Genomic DNA, 20,857 nt, shown 5'->3' with positions numbered 1-20,857 from the left:
TGGAAGTTTCGGCACTTGATAAAATTCCTTTATTTCTTCTCCTACCTCTCCACATTTCCCGTGATTGCACTGTCATACACTATCAATAAGAGTAAGAACGGGTATGTAGGGTACCATCCTTTCCCCACTCCTAATTCTGTCTTCTAGTCACCGCTGTAACACTTTCCTACTCCGCTGTCCAATGACTGTCGTGCCTCTGATGTGACAGGATGTTCAGGTGACTAAAGCAACCGACGATAAACAGGTGATAAATTTCGATGAAACAGCTTGAAGTATACACAGACCGTCGATCAAGGGAATGCCTTCAAACAAAACAAATGAAAGCATGCCAGCAAAAATTGCTGTTTTCCGTCCGTGTAAGTCTCATTGTCAACAGTTTCTTACGCAGCATGTTGAAGCCACATCTTGACCGAACTCTTTTTAAACAAAAAACAAACAATTTTAGTTCACTTTTAAAGCTATTTAGGAAGAATATCTCTGCAGCGCATTTTTCCAGACCCAGGTCTGGGATACCACACACACTGCTCAAGCATCATGACGTCAGCGGTGTACAGAACGCATTGCTTCAGTTCGCCGCTGCAGATGACAAGACTGCTACAAATCCAGAAATCATTTCGACAAATATCCACTTCTACCTGACCACTTTGTTCACGTCCTCGCGGGGGTACTTTACTACGGAAAGTGGGGTGGCGAATGGAGACTAGGCGGCAAGGAACAGATAATCCCATGACCAGCTTCACTCTTCACTTCATTTTTATTTCTACAACTCAAGTTAATTCCGTCTCCAGCTCGTGTTGAAATGCCGTGAACCTGATCTGCTGTGTTACGCAACAGATCCTGGGCCTCTTGTTCTTTGCTGCCATTTAGTTTGACGAGGTCGTACGGCGGTCAACGAGCGTGTTTGTTGGGTAGCTTGGCTGTCCCACGCCTTTGCCAGCCAGGCTGTGCTATCATTCCGCAGCGATGTTCCTTGCGATGTGTCTTACATTCCAGCTGTCCAAGACCTTGAGATAAAGGGTATGTTTTGAAGGGTGCCCTGGTTACCATGGCTTGATTAGAAAGTGGACTCGCGCCAGCACGTGCTGGATCACGTGACCCCGAGTCAGCATTACAAATAAACGCTGATGGCAAAAGTCCCTATGGGGGACACAGAGCTAGGTGCACCATTATTATACAGTCATGGTTCTAATTACAGCTACTACCACACATCTACCATGACTTATTAAAAGAGCATTTGTGAAGGACAAATGGCGCGCGTGACGTCCCGTGGCATCAAACTCACGCGTCTGTCGGGGTCAGGTGCTCGGTAGGTCGCGAGGTGTTAACCGGATGCTTAATGCGAAGCAGGCAGCTACAGTGCTTACACTTCATTGTCAAATTAAATGTTAGGCATTAATCATCCGAATAAAGCGCTAGTGATTAGTGGTCTGTGGATGAGAAGATAGCCTGTTTGGGCCTGAGGCTTAAAAACTCTTTCTTTCCCTCCCCCTCTTTACACAAATAGTGACTTGATTTATCAGAGGAAGGCCATGAACAAGGCTGCGTCCACCTAGACACGTTGAACCACTTAGGTTCCCTAAATATAAGATTATTTAACTTTCCTTCAACATAAGTAAAGGAGTCGCAAGTATTTTTTTAATTGCGATTTTCTCTAGCCAACATAAAAACTACATGCAAGGAACACGATGACATATTTTCGACTGACCGTATGAGATTCACTTCTGCTATTTAACCACCTTCTTCGAGAAAGTGAGGGATGGAGCCTAAGTGGCGTGGTAACAGCCAATATCACCAGGCTGTCAAACGAGAGAACTAGCTCCTTCATATGGGTAGGACCTTTATTTAAGGGACGGCAAGTGAAGAGGATGCTGTTAGCAGAGAAGGCACGGCGCTGAACAAGGACCTGGCTTGTTCAAAGGGTTAAGGGCGTCTTCCCAGCACCCACGATAAACAAGCCAGCACATTATCAAAAGCAACCGCGATGACAGAACTACCCTTATGACACACGCAGCATCTGATGGCTGATGTGATGAGAAATAAGCGTACACGACCGGACAACAGCATCAGCCGAGCACGTGTTGCCGGTCTCTCTCTCTCTCCCCGGGGGGATATGTTCCGATCAACACAGGAACCGTCTGTCCACCCCACAGTGCCCATCATATTTTTTAAGGGGAAGGGGTGGAAATGGAGGAGGGAGGGGGAACACGGCTGGGTTGGGTTGGAGGGCACAGTTTGCACGCGAGGTAAACACGTGGCTGGTGAGTGCCGCTCATTAATCGTGTACAAGCACTTTATTTTGGCAGACCTGGGAAAAATACACAGTCCAGGAAACATAGTGGTCACGTGTCACTATTTAGGTGTAAATGTTATGCCAGGGAAAGAAGGTTTCACTGCAATAAAATGTGAATAGTAAACCAATTACCCGCCCACTTGTCACTATTCTCCATTCATTTCTTTACATCCCCCTCCTCTCTCGCTCAATGAGATCCACCCACACACGTCCATCACCTCTTTCACTCCGGGTTCTCGTCACTACGAGCGCTATTCCAGGCTATTAATAGCTGGTAATGAAAGTTAACACGCCATAAGGTCGACTGTTTGAAACCTTTAAATCTTTTTGTCTTCCTCCGCCAGCAAACTGCCCCGTCCTGATCAGAAGAGCCAGCTGACGCCGTCACCTGCACCCGCATCACACCCACCCACCTACCCGTCCCCTCATACCCGTGTCACGAGTTATCCCCCCCACTGACATCACAGACCTCTGTACGATCGCCTAACCGTAACACAACTCTCGCTTTTTCTGGAAGGTTCTCCCTGGAGTCGGACATCACAGACCTCTGTGTACGATTGCTCTGAACGGGAGGTTCGCAGGCCTGTGCGAAAGCGTGTCGGAGGGGCTCCGTGAAGCCGCCAAGCAGCAATGGAGGATGCTGGCAGCGAGCCACCAGCAAGCAGACTGGAGACTGGGCCTGCCAGCGTTTGTAGTGATGCTGCGATAACGATATGGAGCAATTACGGGATGGACGGGGTCTGTGTTCCGGTGCGTCCGACCGCCGCACAAGTCGCACGTGCAACGACTTTAAATAAAACAAAGATTAGCACTCTCTGAGCCCATAGACTTTTTTTGCCCCCGACTCCTACTAAGTAACCAATTTTGACAACCCACTAAAACTTATTCTTACAGTCACAAAGAAAAAGTCTCGAGTGAATGAGATGCTGTCGAAGTCGGTCTCCTAAATCGCACCTTGAAAACAATATGAGAATGAGGGATAGGATGGAGGCAATAAAGACCAGCCGACCGTCCGCGGAACATTAATTTTTGGTTTCTCCTCACACCTTTCCTTAGTCTCGGCTTTTGTCTCGCGGTTTCTCGTGACCACCAAGATGGCGTCTCTTGCGTCTTCCTACCTTTGTGTTGGTGAACATGATCTCAAAGTGAACAGTCGAAGTGTGAAGTGCTACAGGCATGCAGGTGCCGCAAACATCGACAAACGCCAGATGTCGCTGAGGTGGGGCTATGCATTACACTAGCGTGTGGCGGTATTATTAACCACCTAGAGTGCAAGCGGGAAGTGGGACGATGGTTCTAACCTGCACGTGACTCACTTCGCCTTGAAGCTCATGCTTACTCAAGGCCAGTACAAGCGATGGTAATGTCGGCAAACAAGAAAAAATGAGATTCACAGATTTACACTCTCTCACACCCGTCCAAAAACAGACCAGAAAACAACTCCCTCTCTGACCAAACGCAGATGCGAACGCTCAAAAAAGAATTAGAAGAAAAATATGATAAAGAGAACATCTCACCAAAAAACATCGAATTTCATCTAATATGCATAATCATACAAAGGGGAGAAAATATTTTCACACAGACGTGTTATTTGTAAGGTTTCATCGACCACGCGCATTCGTCGGGCTGTAAACATTGTTGTCGTCTAGAAAAGATGTAAACAGCTGGTTAATTCTTTTCGCTGTTAGCTCGTATCCCAATTCAAACCAAAAACAAACGGAGACAAAATGATATTGGAGGAGGGAGGAGTATGTTCAGCAGTACATTGATCTGTTTTCGTGTGGCCATCATCGTGTTGATTTTTTTTTTTTCGATTTGCTGTAAAAAGAAGAATTCTTCATGCTGGGATGGGTTGTCTAGGAGAATTGCTGTAAATTAAAGTACGTGTATAATCGCATGCTCGCCGACGATACACAGAGAGACCCAGACAGGGAATGAAACGAATGAATGAGACCAAAAAGCAAGACGATGCATACGGACGTGCAATGTCGAGCCAAAAACATCTCCGAGGGCCGGAATGAACGGTGACAAGTGCTGGCCAAAAAAAAAACCTACATCCACGTCACGCTAGTGCAGCAGATGGGTTCTCTGTTCTGACGACTGTTTACTTGCATCAGTGTCTGAATAATGAACTTTCAAGAGCTATTGCTCTTGCTCTATTTATAGCCGTGCTTGTCTTCACCACTTTCAAAACATTCCTTCGTACGAGTGAAGAAGCACGCAGACCTAGTGGCCATGACTCTTGCGTGGCGATAATTCCTAACTTCCTGGCAAAAGCCAGTCTAAAAAAAAGAAGAAAAAAAAGACAAACTGGTTGCAGTTTTCAAAGAACTGTTGTTTTTAAAACTAATGATTTTTCTTGCATTTCTCTTTTACATGTGTTGTTACATGTCTACCGTACGACAAAATCTTACCATAAACTGAAATTGTTCGTTTGCGTGTAGGAAAAGCCTGGAGGAATGAAAGTATTATCGTCCTCAACATCTAAGCTGATGTTACTAACATGTCAGTTTTACATGCTAGGACCACGGAAAAGAAGAGAACATTTCTTCCCAATAATCACGTGTGAGAAGAGAGAGAGAGAAAAAAACACAGGTGCAAAGCAAACAAAAAGAATGTCAAATATCAAAACAAACTTATTTAAAAACCTATCAACACTATTTTCACTTTGTCTTGATTTGCAATGCATTCGTCACACCTTCTTTTTCACACACAAGAGGAACTGCTTTAGAAGAACCTGTCTTGGTGACACCTCGTAAAGTTTTGAAAATAAAATTAGCTGAAAACTATTAATAAAGGTTTAAATCTTTCAAACGGATTACGCATGCTCTCTTTCTCTGGTGAAGGAGTGAAACTTCTCCCACTCTCCCACAACCCCACACTGCTCACATCCACTTCAACAAACAGCAACAGGAAGAGTTCTTGTTCATTTTATGACCAAATTAAATTTAAACCTTAAAATAACCCAAAGCGTTTAAAAAGCGCTGTCCTCACATACCTCGACTTTTGTTCACACATTTGCCGTTATAACCAATTTAAATTTAGACTTTAAAAACCGCCCAAGGCGTTTAAAATGAGCTGTAGTTTAAATACATCGACTTTTGTTCGCACACTTACCGTTAAAACCAATTTAAATTGAGACTTTAAAAATAACCGGAGGTGTGTAAAAGGAGCTATGTTTGTATACCTCGACTTCTGCTCGTACATTTTGCCGTTAGTGATTCCCACGGTAACATTCATTTTCTTTCTCTATCCCTCCTTTCCGGTCCCTTCCCCTCTCTCGTCGTTCTCAGAGAAGACTCCTGCATCATTCCAGCAACAGAATTTATCCACATATCGTATGTAAGCTGCTGAACTTTGCGGCTGTTGCTAAAAAGCTGTTCTTAACTCGACAAATATGGAAGATTTGGATAACTTTTAACGAATATATGGACAAATGTTTAACCTAGTTTGACAAACTTTGGCAAAGATTCGTCCATATTTGTTCCTTATAGGGGCCATAAGAAAGCCTTAATATTGCTGATGCTCTCTGTCTCTTGGTCTATGTGTGAGAGTGAGAGACTTGGAGCATAAGACAAAGGTAGACTGGAGTAAGGATTAGACATCTTCTGGAAATAATATCTGTAATATCAATGAAATATCCTGTATGTGCGCGCGTGTGTGCATAGAACCAGGTACCTTGGAATAGAATGGAAATGTGTGTGTCAGCGTGTGTGCGCGTGCGTGCTGCAGTGTTTATGTTCGTGCATGTCTGTGGGTTATGTGTGAGAGACAGTAAAAGTGATTTTTTTTTTTTCGAGTGTTGAATGAAAACGAGAGCAAGGTGTGTTGGGTCCTGATGACGGCCCCCCTCCCCCAATCACACTCGTATCGATCAACACACCCTGATGAGTCAGCAGCAAGCGGCAGGCAGGCGGCCTTTACCCTGGCAATCAATGACAAGCGGCAGCATGAATGAACACATCGCCTTTCACAAGCCTGGCAACCTGCGAGCCAGCAACCACGTCAGCCACACAACCAGATCAAGCATCGCTAGGCCGGATCTGGAACCGCTCCGTGTTTGTTGCTCAGCGGTCTGAAACGACCTCCGGAGGAAAAGGGGGAAGGGCCGGCAAGTGGGATGGGAGGGTGGGCGATCGGTTAGGGGAGGTGAACGCGGCGACACAAGTCAGGAACGACAACTCTTCGAATCACACCTTTCCAGCCATTTCCCCTACCACCCCTCCCCTCCTCCTTTCAAGCCACCCACCTGTATGGTCGTAGAAGGTGAGGGATTATGTATCAACCAAAAAACTCCCCAATAACCACACTGGCGCAGTACCTGAGGCTGGCTGCATTATGGTTTCGCACATCTTGAGCGAGGTGTGCGAAGAACGAATGAGTTAAGACAGACGGAGAAATGAACCGAAGAACTGAAACGATAAGGAATCCTGGAATGGATTATATAGGTAAGGTTAAAGGGTCATCTACAGTATGCGCGAACAAAGAGAGAGTGACAGCCATAAAAAACATTACGATGCCTATCTCCAATGCAGCTGCTGTGATGTTCGACTAACCACGCTCCAGTGAACACCACACCTGACGACCACCCCCCTGCACCCCTTCCTCCAGCATTCACAAGTCTATACCGTTATCCATTTTTTTTTTTCACTTCAACAATGTCTCTGACCCCAAGCGCGTGAAGACCGCGAACTGTGACATGTGACGTGACATTCTTCCGACACATGCTCTTCCTCCTTCTGCTCTTCTTCTTCCTCCTCTATTCTCACTGACCCGCTCGATCCCTCCGTCCGTGCCTGACCATTCTGTGAAATGCCGACGTAACGTTTCCATGACTACGACTCCATCGGTCTTGGATCGATCTCGTATGTCAGGAGACGCGCTCACATTGTTTGTCGCTGAAGTCTCCTCGATGTCTTCGCGTTTCGTCGACAGAAACAAGAAACACTTATATGAAATATTTATTTAAATAAACCAGCGGCTTTTTGCCGGAGGCTGTTGGACGTGACTGCATCCACTTGAACATTCCCTCCGCTTTCTCTTCCCTCCTCCTTTTTCTGTCTCTCTCTCACACACACCAGTAACATGTTTTAAATTATATACTGACGAATACCATAGATAAAATTGAAAAACAAATTGTAACTTTCTGTGCACGTAAATGCTACTGGGGAAGGATTTTAAAGTTTTGTCTAACATCAGACATGTCCAGCTCCCTACATCCAAAACAGTAAGCAATGATGTAAAGAGGAGTCTGTTCTCCAAAACGCCAATGTGTCTTGTCCTACTTGTTCGAACCTACCTGAAAGGAATATGCGTGCCTAAAACTTGCTGAACCACCAGGAAACCATCTCACTACCTGTCATATTGTATAAATCAGCATGGCACCCACCTTTTGAGTTTTTAAATAATGAGCTAAAGCTGTATATAAAAAAAGGCATGCAACTGATAGTTTATGAAAAATACGAATACAGAGTAGCAGGGCGTTCCGAATACTGACCATTGCTTCATGAGGACCAATATGGCAGCCGGTCGGCTTCAAGCAAACCCTTCAAGACCTAGCCATTAGTTTTGACTACGAAGGTTCAGCATTGCTGGAGATCGCATATATGATGATTATTCATCCTATTTTCAACAATTGGCTCACAATCTTTGCTTTTGACACCAGCTGTTTTTTTCTTTCTTTTTTTTTTACAGTGCTTTGAGCTTGCCTTTGCTCGTAGGATAAAGCGCTATATAAATCAACTTTATTATTATCATCATTATTATTTTACATAGGTTGCCCCAAGATAGCATATGTAACTTTTGCGTTTTCTCTTTTTCTGACATACAAACCTTAAGAACAAAAAACACAAGATGAACCAATTTTTAATGTCTCATAGATGGTTGTTTTACGAGCTCAGGAAACATTCTCCGCCAGCAATTAATTGTTGACATGCAAGATAAGGCCCTTTTAGAACTAGCTCGAGTTAACCAATGCCATTCCTCAGAATTTCAAGAAGAAAATGGTTGCTCGGACTGGTGCTGTGACACTGCCAGAAAGTATCCATTTCAACCAATGATGCGATAAACGTACGGTGCGTGTGCAGGGTGCACAGAGACTCAGGCCCATCCTCATCCTTGCTGGGTGAAGCAACAGCCGGGTGAAAAACAACGAAGCGGATATCGTAGGCCCACGTTAAACCTCGGAGAAGAGAGTGCAATAGATGAGGGTAGCCCCCAGACAGTTCTCGAACCCACGGTACCTGGTCTCGTGACTTTGCTGTCGGAGGGGCTACAGCCTCCCTATGCCGACCAGTTTGTGGTGTGGGTGGTACCGGTCTCCTCTCCCTCCCTGTCTTATCTTCCCCACATCTCCACAGAGTCAACGTATCCACTCCACAGTCAGGTCGACTGGGAGAACAGCAGGAACCCATACCCACCAGGCAAGATAACAACACCAACAACAACAACTCAAAGCAAACCCTCGTCTCGTGAACAATGACGACATGACGTCACAATGAAGGTCATAAACTCTGAGGGAGTGTAGTTATAAAACACAGGTAAGATTACCTCAGCAGCGTTTTCCATAGCAACGGGAGTAAATCACGTAAGACAGCCTCAGATCACGAAAAGATAATCTGCCTAAGGGGGAAGGGGTCTGTAGCTGTATGCAATTTGGAGTCAGGGGTCCAGAAACGTCTAGAAAAAGTTTCGATCAGATGTTTCCTTTCACGTTTAGTCCTTGTATCAAGTATCACTGACACAGTTTTACGTATGAATAAAACATGATATCAATAAATAAAGATGTTTCCTGACCTAAGGTCACAACACTATACCCTCTGTTCATAACTACAAACCCCATCATGCAAAAAAAAAAAAAATTATCATAAATTAGACACCCCGAATTGCAACAGCCTTGCCAAATATATATACTCTCTTAATTGAGTTTTTTCTTTGAAAATCACAGTCAGGACAGCATTACATAAATTTAAAGACATTTTTAGTCAATAAAGAGGTAGAAACCAGAATTTGCCTGCTATATCTCCTTCTTCTGATGAGTACCGGAAAACTTGCCTAGCCTCGATTTTGTACCTATATAGTTAGCTCAATCCAAACTAGTATCGAGCTTGTCCATGGGCTAGTTACACTTTTAATTTTTAAACTATGTTCCACGACGATATTTTTAGTCTCCTTTTCTCTTTTCACGAAAGGAAACATCAATCTGCGGCCATTCCCCAACCCGTCTCCCTCCTCACAAGGCTGGCGACACAGACCACCCTGTGCCCTACCCACCCATTTGGTGTGGACCTCCCCATCACATTATCACAACAGCTGCAGACTGCGTGGGTGGGTAGAAAATGAGCGTCACCTTTCACCCCGCGTGCATTCCAGCTTTCAAAACACAGCATCTGTCCTGGTGACAGACCCAACCTTTACGCTTCTGGATGGTGTCGGGGTAGAAAAGACATTATAGTTTTCGATTACCGGACTGTCAAAGAAGCAGTAATTAAAAAAAACATAGATTTCAACAGTACTGCTGCTGGAGTAGTAAAGATTCGAAATGAAAATCAACATAAAGCAAATCATGTAAAATATTGTAACATCACTAATATCGACATTTGTGTAATTTTGTTTTTCATGTCACTAACATCGACGCCATTCCATGGGGCGTCCTGTTAGTAAAAGCCATTTTTTTGTGGGGGAAGGAAGCTAATGGAGGGACGAAGCACCTGAACCTGCAGCATTGCAGTACTTATCACAAGTGCATAACATCTATTTTGCTGCATTGGCGGTGTGAATCAAATAACTGATTTAAAAGAGCTTGACTCAACGATGACTGAATTCAAGGATCAACGAAACACCAGAAATGAATTCTGCTTTATACTCATATGAGCATCGATATGCATGGAATAGATTATACATAAATGCAGCTTGACAAGCGATTACTCCGTGACCTGATATGTTTAATACTAAAAAACTACTAAACTTTGTGCCAGATACTCGCAGTATTTGACTGAAGCAAAATCACTCAGCAGTTGGTGAGTCTGTATAAGAGTTTTCTCCTCATGACGATGCTTCAGTTTCTCAAAGGACATTTCAGAAAGAATATATTTAGTTTAATGGCTTCATAGCTATAAAAGACTTAGTCTTTTGTCATTAGAACTCCTAAACTGTGGAGGGCAAAAAGTGAACAGTTCCGATATTCTTTTTTGTGCGCCTTGCAAACAGCAGCCACAGTGAGCGGCAGAACACTAGAGTGACGTCACACCACCTTCTGGAGTCGGATCTTGCGCCTCGCGTTGATTACAGACCTAAAATGCCTAGTTTGAATATCTTTTATAAACGGTTGTGCATAAAAACAGAATAGACGTATTTTGCCAATATCTATCGATATTGGTTTATAAAAAATCATGAACCATTCGCTGTAACTTTTAACCCTTGCACCACAGGACTGCGAAGATGGCAAAGAAACGATTTATACTTACTTTTTGGTTGTCTTTCTAAGCTACTTTTGCTGAAGACAAGCATCTGTGATGAAACAGTTTCGAAACGGTAAAACATAAACATAGCCTGTGTGCCATAAAGCTACACCTGACATATTTATAGATACACAATGCAGTTAGGATCACTAACGCCTTGCAAAGAACATGGACATATATTTCTTGCCCTTCACGATCTTTAATGGGAATAATTCATTTTTAATTGAGGAATTTTGTAAGGCAATAGATGGACAAATCGTTGAGCAACACTGACAAACATCTGAAGAGAGACACTGCCCCTACAGCACTATCTTCTGATATCCTAGCACCAAATGCTTCTGATGATGAGCATTCACTGGTGGCGAGTGGGATAGTCGCAAGGATGGCGAAGTGATGCTAGACGACGACGATGTCGACGATGTCACAACAACAGTTCAACCGAGAATTTCTGATGTCATCACGGGATCCTCATGACTATACAACTTCCGTTGCTGCCTGTCGCAGTTGTCATGCATCGCAGCACCCGATCATCTCCCAACTCGTCGATCATGACATCTCATTCCTGTCGTTATGCCAATGATGACACCGACAAGGAATTAGGCGATTGCTGATGTCACTTTGAAACATGATGGAGACTTCAACAACCACAATAATGATTACTAGCTGCATTATTCTAGTGACATTATACCAACACTAATTAAAGACAAATCCCCTGTGAGGTAACCTTTGGGCATGAACGGCTCTAAGAGCGGGTATTTAAAGAATCTAAGCCATAATCACCGAGAAAAATGGACAAAATCAATTGTTTGCGTAAAACCGCCACAGACTGCATTTACTAGTGGTGTACTTGGGTTAGGCACCAGGAACCGTGGATTTTTTTTAATTAAAATCATTTGTATTAGGAACAAAGTAATCAAAAGATACGAGACAATGATACTGCTATTGAAGTTAAGGACTCACCAGCTGTCAGGCGCATTATGCGTGTTTCGGGTAGTATGCGCCTAATGCAAACAGAGGCAATGAGGTGCAGTGTTTATCTGGGTAGAGGACGAGGTCATTGAAAATGATGTTCGAACTGTCAGGAACAAAACGCTGCGCGCGGCCCTGACCTTTGAGAGCGCGTGTAACAGCTCCTTGCTCACAGCTGTTCAGTGACGCATGGCTAACGTGTGAGTTTGTTTTGCATGCGTGAGAGAGAGAGAAGGTAAAAGGAGGGCGATGGGACACTTGGGGAAACACCATCCCCCACCTCCCGTTCAAGCAGTATCACGTGATAAACGGCTCAGCTTGTTATTACTCCTCATCTGTATACATTTTACCAATTTTCACGCTCGAGCTCCAGTTTTCCCTTGAAATTGCCCTCCCACTCTCCCACCCGATCCTGTAACCGAGCACCTGTACCCTTCCTTCCCTCTTTAACTGTCCAGCTAACTTCTAACGTCCTCTTCCCACCTCATCACATTCCATTCCCCCTTCCCCCGAACTCTCAGGCACAGGTGTTGACCTGAACCCAGTCTTCTGCAACTGATCTACACTGGCAGCCATGGCACGAGGACTAGCAGCGGCTAGGGCTGCAGCAGATGAACAGGGTTGGATGAGATGGGGTGGGGGCAAATGGTTTGAATGACACGACAGAGCTCAACCGACCTGATTTTTTCTCTCACGAGCAAGATTACCTAAATAACAGCTGTTTTATCTCGACATTTTCTTTCTCTTTTTTTTTTCGTTCCTCCCCCATCCACCCCACCAACAAACACACCTTTTTTTTCTACTGCAAGATGACCAGAGACAGGGTGTGGCAAGCTGTATCGGGAACAGTCTTCTAGTTCCTCAGATTCTAGATATTTGATCATTGTAGTTCTTTCCCCTTCATTTACACATACACACGCACGCGCGCGTGCACACATACATGCGCGCGCACACGGATAATCCAAAAATCAAAGCATCGTTGTCACTGTTTTTATGGCACAACGGCGAAGTTTATAGTCATTGCCGCTTATGAAGTTTTTTTTTCTCTCTATCCGCCGCACAAAGCACCCGCTGTTGCACCCCTTCAGCTGGGTGCCATTGTGGCGTGCTGCCATTCCTGAATGGGACTACATGCACATGGCGTAATTCTGTCGATTTCATACTCCCAAAGCACGTTGGCCTGACGAGATGTACACACTCGTTTTTTTTTAAAAAAAAAAAAAAAACTGCTCCCCCGACCCCTCTGTGGCCGTCATCTATGCAGCTTTAGGCGAGCGCCGGAGGAAAATTTCCAACAGCATGATGCTGGTGTACAATCCATACACGCACACACACACGTAAAATACCGGTGCTGTGCGTTGCCAAGAGATGCAGAGTTTTGTTTCATCCTTGTCCTGTCTGGAAGGGTAAACACGTTTGGACGCAACACGCAAACACTCCCGCAGGTCTCTGCTAGCCATAGCTGGATGCACGCGCCTGGTGTTCCCATACCACATATCGGCCATAATGAGGGTCGAGAGCGTAAGCAGGTCCTCGGCGTTACGCTTGTAGGAAGATGCTCCGTCAAAACATTTCCATCAAACACACACACATACGCTCGCACCCACACAGACAAGCGCGCACAAACATACGCACGCATGCACATGCACATACACACGCACGCGTGTATCTAAAACATATCAAAGCAGTAAAAGAAACGAGCCAAACGCCAAAACTAGGGAGGAAAAAAATTCAGAAACAAACAAACAAAAAAAATAAACACGGACACTTACTTCATCTGTTTGACAATGGTACTTTTGCCTGATTCGCCAGCGCCTGTGGAAGACAACCAGAAAGGAATTCTTGAGAATGGTCAATGCTGTTGCAGGAACAGCAAGAATGTCTGCTATGACAACAAGCAAAAGCGGGTCAACGAATATTCCAAACGCCCAGGGCAACAGTACCCGACTAAAGCGTAACCATACGAAAAACCGATGTTGGAAACTGTTACGATAAAAGGGGTTGAAACTACCAACGTCTGCTAGTAGATGATGTATCGTTGTGTCGTCTGTCAGATATCCAAGATGGCGGCTGCATAATAACAATTCGTTACTAAAATTACGGTGATTATGTTTTCCGGTGAATTCCGCGTTCAGAAGCCAACACCGACACATTACACCACCCTGCAGCAAAGAACACTTACCGAGCAACAACAATTTGATGTCCTTGGCCGCTTGCATGCCATCTTCTTTCAAATTTTTCTCGATGGCTTTACTCCTCTCCAGTGCCGCCCGTTCGTCCGCGCTCATAGTACAACCCATCTTTGCGCTGGTTTGCCGGCCAAGCTTGCAGAAAGGATGTCTAGCTCGGCACGGCCCCCGTTGTTGCTTTCTCTACTCCCAGACCTGCACAGGAAGGGTGAGAAAAACTGGCCACACGAAGGTAGTATATCCCTCTGCAAGTAAGCAGAACCGTTGTGGTGCCGGTAGGGCCTTCCTCGTATATTCCTAGGCTAAGATGTCTGGGCTATACTCAGCATAAAAACTGACTTCTCGAGCTGGCTGTGTGAAGCGACGAGAGGCCACGGACGGCGCCTGCTCGGTACTGCTTCTCAATTCGCGTGTACATCCAATCGAAAATGTCTTGCTTCACAGCGAGGCAGCGGCAGGCTTCGGCGCACAGGGAGCAGCAGCAGCAGCAGCAGCAACAGCAGCAGCAGCAGAAACCGAACCAGCCGCGACGGTGGTGGGTACACCGAAATGAGCACCGGCACCAGCACACCACTCACCGCACCACACCAGGTTTTTTTTTTGTGTGTGTGGATACGCACTGCCCCACAGGTAGTTTATCTCTTCAACCCCCTCCTCTCTTTATCTCTCCAGCTGGACCTCTTCAACCTTTTTTCTCTCCGGTGGTCAGTCACGCTGCACTGACCATTCGCCAGGCACGGAGAATCTCTCTCCTGCTGCTGCCCTGGCTAAAAGCAAACGGCGCCAAAGCTGGGACAGGCTGCAATGGCGGCCAGTTTGCTAGGTAGCTTCAGCAGGCACGGAGAGGATGGCAGACAGACAGCCCTCGCCGTATCTTTGCAGCAAGTGTAGGTAGCTAGCGCAGCAGCAGCGGCTCGGTGTGACGGCTACCGACAGCTCACGTGAAGGGGAGGGAAGGGAAAGCAAGGGTTGGGGGGGTTGTGAGCGAGACTGTCCAGCTGACGTGTTGTTTTAACTACTGCTTGAAGAACGGCGATGGTTTTAGGAAAAATGCACGAGAGATGAACGGGAGGAGAGCGGGGTGGATAGTACAGAAGGTAAGAGGGCAGAGTTCTGAATGGGTTGCATCCTAGCGGGCACAACCACCGCCTCGTTTAGTCTACCTAAAGTGTCGAACATCGATCTCTCCCTCTCTCTTTCTCTCTTTCTCTCGCTCTCGCATGCGCAAGTCTCTCGGCAGCCGCTTAAAAGCTTGAAGCAAACCAGAGCGTACTTGCCGGGCTGCAGGGTGTTCGGTCGTGACGTCATCTCGCGCACGGGCTGCATGGACATATTCACGAAGCCATACAATTAAGAAATTATGAAAATTAAGGCCCTTTTCATATTACTGACGTGCGCGCGCTGCTGCACGCGCAGGCTGTGCACACCGCTCCCGACCGACGCCGCGGTATGGTCGATACGGCTGCTGCTGCTGCTGCTGCTGCTGATGTTCGTAGAACCAGAAATCTGCATGGCCTAACAGAATAAGCGAAGAATAACTCACCGGCCTTTTGGCTCTTTCCCTCTCTCTCTCTCCATCTCGCGCACACACACACATATATCTTTCTCTTATATATCTGTCCTATCTCGCCCACTGAGATTTTCTCATGTTTGTTCCATTTTTGTATATTATTGCTTATCCAACCTCCCTACCCCCCCCCACCATTCTCTATCTAACCCTCTCGCTTCTCTCTTTTTTTCACTTCCTCTGATATTTTCTCATAGCTTCTCCCCTAACCTTATGACCTGTGTGTGTATTTAGAAGCTTTTCTTCAACATTAAACGAAAAGATGATTTAAAACTTGTTATAGAATCCCGAAATAGCGGTACAGGGAGATACACGAAGAAGGAAACAAAATAAGAAATGGACAGACAACTCTTCAGAGTGGACTCGGCACAACCCAGAGAAGGGCGGACAACTCAGAAAGTTGGCGACAGTTGCCGGTGATATCGTCAGATGCTGCTATAGTCAGTAATAAGGGACTGCTGCTGCTGGTGGTGGTCGTCGTCGTGTCCTCGTATTATTATTATTATTATTATTATTATTATTGTTGATATTATTATTCATTTATTATTATATTGGTAGTCTATTGCTCGTTTCTAGACGTAAACGTTTCCCGGATGCCAGTAACGCTCACCCAAAAGACGGAAGTCGCTATAGGTCATAGTTTGAAATCCACTGCTAACAGTTTAATTTTGATATATTTTAATGTTGTCAGTGTTTATCAGTAATGGGACCTCTTGTATTTGCATGCACCATAATTTGTCTTTATGGCTTGCTTATATATAAATATAAATAAATATTTAAAATATAGTTATGTGCATAAGGAACATGCTTGCTCGTGTGTGTGTGTGCTGACTGGGATACCCAGCTTCCACAGGATTGATTTCTGCCGCAAAGTCTTTCAGCTGTTTTCTTGTCAACTTTTAATGTATCGCTTCATTTGAGTCAACATCCTTTATATGCGGTGTCCATTTAACGAAGACATAAAATATGTTCATTCCTTACTTGATAGGATGACCACTCATGCTCGGCGGTGCGGTCCGAGCAAAGGGGAGGTCAAAGGCTCGCTCGCTACCTTCCCCCTCCCTGGCTCTGTCCTTCACACTCTCACTGAGTAGACTCTCAAATTTACGAAATTGTCCAATTGTCCGGCAGACCTTTGTCAAAATTCCTTTGTAATATTTTTTTTCATTTGAAAACATCGGTAACATCTATAAGAGAAAACACACATTACATGTGGCATGTCTCGGAGCAACATTATACTAACTAAACTAAAAATATAATACTGAATTTGATGAGAAATAGCAAAATGGATTTATCACTAAGAACCACAAACACACGCAATCATCGCCATACACTTTATTGGTTTTTGCACATAGTAGATAGATACTGTTTTATATAGATATATTTTGTTTATAAATACAATGTACCGCCTGGTTGCGTATGTTACATTTTTTCTGGTTACAATACCAATCTTCCGAACTGTTGCCATGCTACCATTACCAACCAAGTAGATTTCTTCGATCTACTTATATCGATCTGCTTTCTGTTCACCTTCTTACCTTCTAACCTCTTACCTTCCCCTTCGCATGAAGCTGAAAACTGTGGGTGTTACTTTCTTTTGTGGGTCTCGCAAATTGGAATTCCTTGCTCGCTTACCTTCATTCTGCGTCTTAGTTTTCAGCATTCAAGTCAGGTTTAAAAACAATCCCCTCACTAAACGGTTCAGCCTGGGTTTTTTTCCTTTCGTTCGTTCTTCGTTTTTTTTTTTTTTTTTTTTACTTAACCTCCTCGCTTTTTCTTACATGCCTGTTTTTTCTTTAGCATCATGCTGCGCCTGGAGCTTCCAGTGTGTAAACTACAGGTATGTTGTTGCCATTATTAGTAACAGTAGAAGTAGGAGTAAACGTTTGCATGGATGTCATTTTCGTCGTTCGTCATTGCTTGTATCCCTGGTGGAAAGACAAAGTGGGATTCTTTGTGGTTATCTAGCAATACACGCACGACCAAGCTGTTCACGGTCAATAAAAGATGGAGACAGATGTCACGAACTTGAAAATTTAAAAAAAGGTTCTCGCGTGACCACGCGCTTAACGCAGACACAAAGCCAGAAGCTATGAGTCACCGAAAACACCTCCCAGTATGAGCATCCAAACTTTTATGACTAGATGCCATGCGAGGACATGTGTCCATGTCTTCTACGTTTCATCACATTCAGAAAAACAAAATTGACTCTTCATCTCGTCACCATGGTGACATAACAAATGCATATGATCCGTAACTATTGGTGACTTTGGTGGGAAATCCGTTCTGCCGCAAAGTAGTGAGACAAGTTGAGACAGGAGTGGTGCATCCTGTCTAATTTGTTCACGATGGCGCTTAGAATGGAAGGACAATGATTCGTTATGACACCAGCGATGACCGTGAAAGCGATAAGATGACAGTGAAAAGAAAAAAAAAGCATGAAATTAATAAAAAAAAATTTCGAAAAAAAAAAGTGCAAGAAAGAAAGATCGAAGCAAGCAGAGTAGAAATATTGTTTGTCGACTTTGTTGGTTCGGCTGGCATGCAGTATAATACCTAACAACTATTGCTGAAAAAGACGAAAGAACATGCACTTGTCTTCGGGATCTGACCTTATCTCTTGTCTTCAGTATTCTGTCGGAGGTCCCGCCCTTTCTTCTTGCTGTCCAGCAGGCTTACACAGATCGTCTTCTCGATCGCTTAGATGGACTGGACAGCAGTCCCTCAGTCTCCCCTTCGTCCCCTCTCTTGGACGAGTATTGTGTGTGCTTTTGATCCTCCAGACTGGCATACAGCTTCCCCGTCACGGATGCCTACTTCATCCAGATCTCATGAGCAGGATTAGTGACAGCGGGGTCCGAACCAGGAGGCAAGCAGAGTAGCTGGTTTGATACCCGAGTGACGTAACAAACTTCACTTTCCCCAAGCTCACCCAAATGTGGAATGGGTACCAGACTCGTTATTGAATTGTGGAAAGGTAGGGCAGTGAGGGATAGGATAAAGCATATGACCCTTGCCACGTTGGTCCCTGAAATGTCTAACATCTCACTACCCGATGGCAGTTACGAGCTAGACTCTTTGACGGAGGATTTGTCGCCTCAGGGCTTCATGTAGAGGGCAGTCAGGAGAAAGCCTATCACGAGAATGTGCTAAACGATGTCAAAGAAAGATCCCTCACTAAAACATTAAGGACATTAGGATAGAATTCCTGCTGTCTTTGCAATCATTGTCTGATGTCATATTTTTTTGTAATCCTCCAAACTGTGGAATTCCAAGTAATAAAAGCTATTTACAAAGTTCTCTTTGAGACTGTGTCTCTAAATTGCGTGCATGGACCAATGTCTGGTTTCCAGAGCTGTGTGTGTGTGTGCGCGCGCGCGCGTGTGCCTGCGTGTGTGTATGTACGTCAATGTGTGAAAAAATTACATGAAATTAAAATAGTACACTATATCTATATATATAAAATCTTTGACTGAAAGTTTTATGTTATTTTTATTACTTGAATACGTTATTTATTCGAGAAACAATTTTTTTTATGTACATCACACACACACACACACACACACACACACACACACACACACACACACACACACACACACACACACACACATCTTAGTGTCATGATATAGGAACACGTTTACGCCCATGTTTAATTACCTTATCCATCTGTGTGCACTGTCTCGACATCAAACCGCTGTGATCGACTGGTCGTCACACTTGCCAGCTGATACTCAAATGCCTATCGTCTGACTTAACCGACTACCGATGACTTCGTCGATAGATCAGCCTGACCTGCGTTAAGGTATTGACCTAATGCCCTTAATAACATTATGCAACTTAGAGCTTGTCAAAGATGCTAAGATTTTTTCTCACTTGATATCATTACCTTCAACCTCTCTTCCAGTCAAGAGAGACTTAAAGATTAAGTACACATGACATATGCTAGCGTCGGGTTTATTTCTTATCTCACACAAACTCTTATCTCTTGAGTGCCTCGGTCGGGCCTGGGGCAAGTAATCGTTTGTATCCCATCCCCTGAACCAAGTATCCCTCATCAAGCTGGTCCCTGCCTTATTACATGAGCTAGTTTCATATTCTTATTTGTTTACCCTGTGTCAGCTCATATTTATCTTGGTTATGAAATTTTGAAATTGGGATTTTACAAGATGTGATCGGCTTCATCATAGTTGGAATCTTTCACTCCATTTCATCTGGCCGCACGAACCATACATTATATATATACACACACCAGTGTGTTCATGCGTAGTCGCTCAGAGTGGAAAACCTTCAGTTGTTATTTACAGGCAAGCCTAATGAAACTCCCTCATAAAAGAAGTGGGATTAGGGAACTGCGACAGCTGTCGGGTCAAAACCGACAATGATGCGCTTTTGAACCATTTCTAGTCAGAAAACAAATTACAACTATGCTGATGAAAAATTGGACACATTTTTGTATGAAATATATCGCATTGCTTTGAAGTAGTACACAATTTTTTTTTCAAAAGTGAACACGTGAAAGAAAATAAAAGAGACATAACCATTCTTTATTACGTGATTTACTCATGTTTCTACAAAATGGGAAATTCTTGTTACCTATGCCCTGTAAAATCTTCTGGATCATCTCAATAAACATCAACAAGTTTATGCCAAAAACGTTAAGAATCAACTGCTGTTTGATTGCATGCCTTCTTTTCTGCAAACATCGATTTTGACCTTAAACTGTGTTCAAACAATTAAAAGTTGTAATTTTGTAACGTTCTCTGTTCCTTTCTCTTGTTTATATATGTTGTTTTCATCCCCACCCCCTTACACATACAATGCACTCATTATCCGTCACAATGTGAACATGCGTTTGCTTGGTAGATGACGGTTAGAAAGAAAGTATATAACCGTTTGTACTGTCAGAGAAAACTGTGTAACTCCTGTAATGAGCATTTAGAACGTCTACAAATATTTCAGACTTATATGTTATATACATCAACATGATGTTTTGCTGGGAAACGAAGGTAAAGTACAAGAACAAAGTGAACACGAACAAAAAAGCAGGAGGGTGGTTTGGAGGGGACCCAACAATTATAGAGACAATGTATGAAAAACTTCTGATAAACAAGCTGACTGTAGTTTTAGCCGACAACTCACACCCACTCCGACAGGAATTGGACATCAGATGCATAGACAGAAGTGGTAGGTTTATATAGTTCCTAGAGCTAGAACCACGCATTATCTGCACTTATAAATGACTACGATCCAGATCAACTCATCCTGCTGCCAGTCCAGGAATGTATATACATTTTTATTATAATCTCATGCTCATCTCTTTTGTTTTGAGTAGCCATGTAAATGCGAACAGTTTTTTTTTTTTTTGCTTTTTTTTTTTTCA

General features: G+C 44.1%; 1 protein-coding gene across 1 annotated transcript in view; it reads right to left on the bottom strand.

Annotated features, from left to right (window-relative positions):
- LOC112553462 (guanine nucleotide-binding protein G(o) subunit alpha) overlaps positions 1-14,800 on the bottom strand; it is a 48,394-nt gene extending 33,594 nt beyond the window's left edge. The window contains exons 1-2 of the mRNA XM_025220682.1: positions 13,901-14,800; positions 13,491-13,533 (exon numbers count right to left, since the gene is read on the bottom strand). Of these exons, the coding sequence (XP_025076467.1) occupies positions 13,491-13,533; positions 13,901-14,018 (161 nt within the window). The 5' untranslated portion in view covers positions 14,019-14,800. The remainder of the gene's footprint in view (positions 1-13,490; positions 13,534-13,900) is intronic.
- Positions 14,801-20,857: the final 6,057 nt, after the last annotated feature.

The sequence above is a fragment of the Pomacea canaliculata genome, linkage group LG12, assembly GCF_003073045.1.
Source record: "Pomacea canaliculata isolate SZHN2017 linkage group LG12, ASM307304v1, whole genome shotgun sequence".
NCBI classification, from domain to species: domain Eukaryota; kingdom Metazoa; phylum Mollusca; class Gastropoda; order Architaenioglossa; family Ampullariidae; genus Pomacea; species Pomacea canaliculata.
Note: the sequence above shows the minus strand (reverse complement) of the source record. Positions and strands in the feature narration are given on the sequence as shown.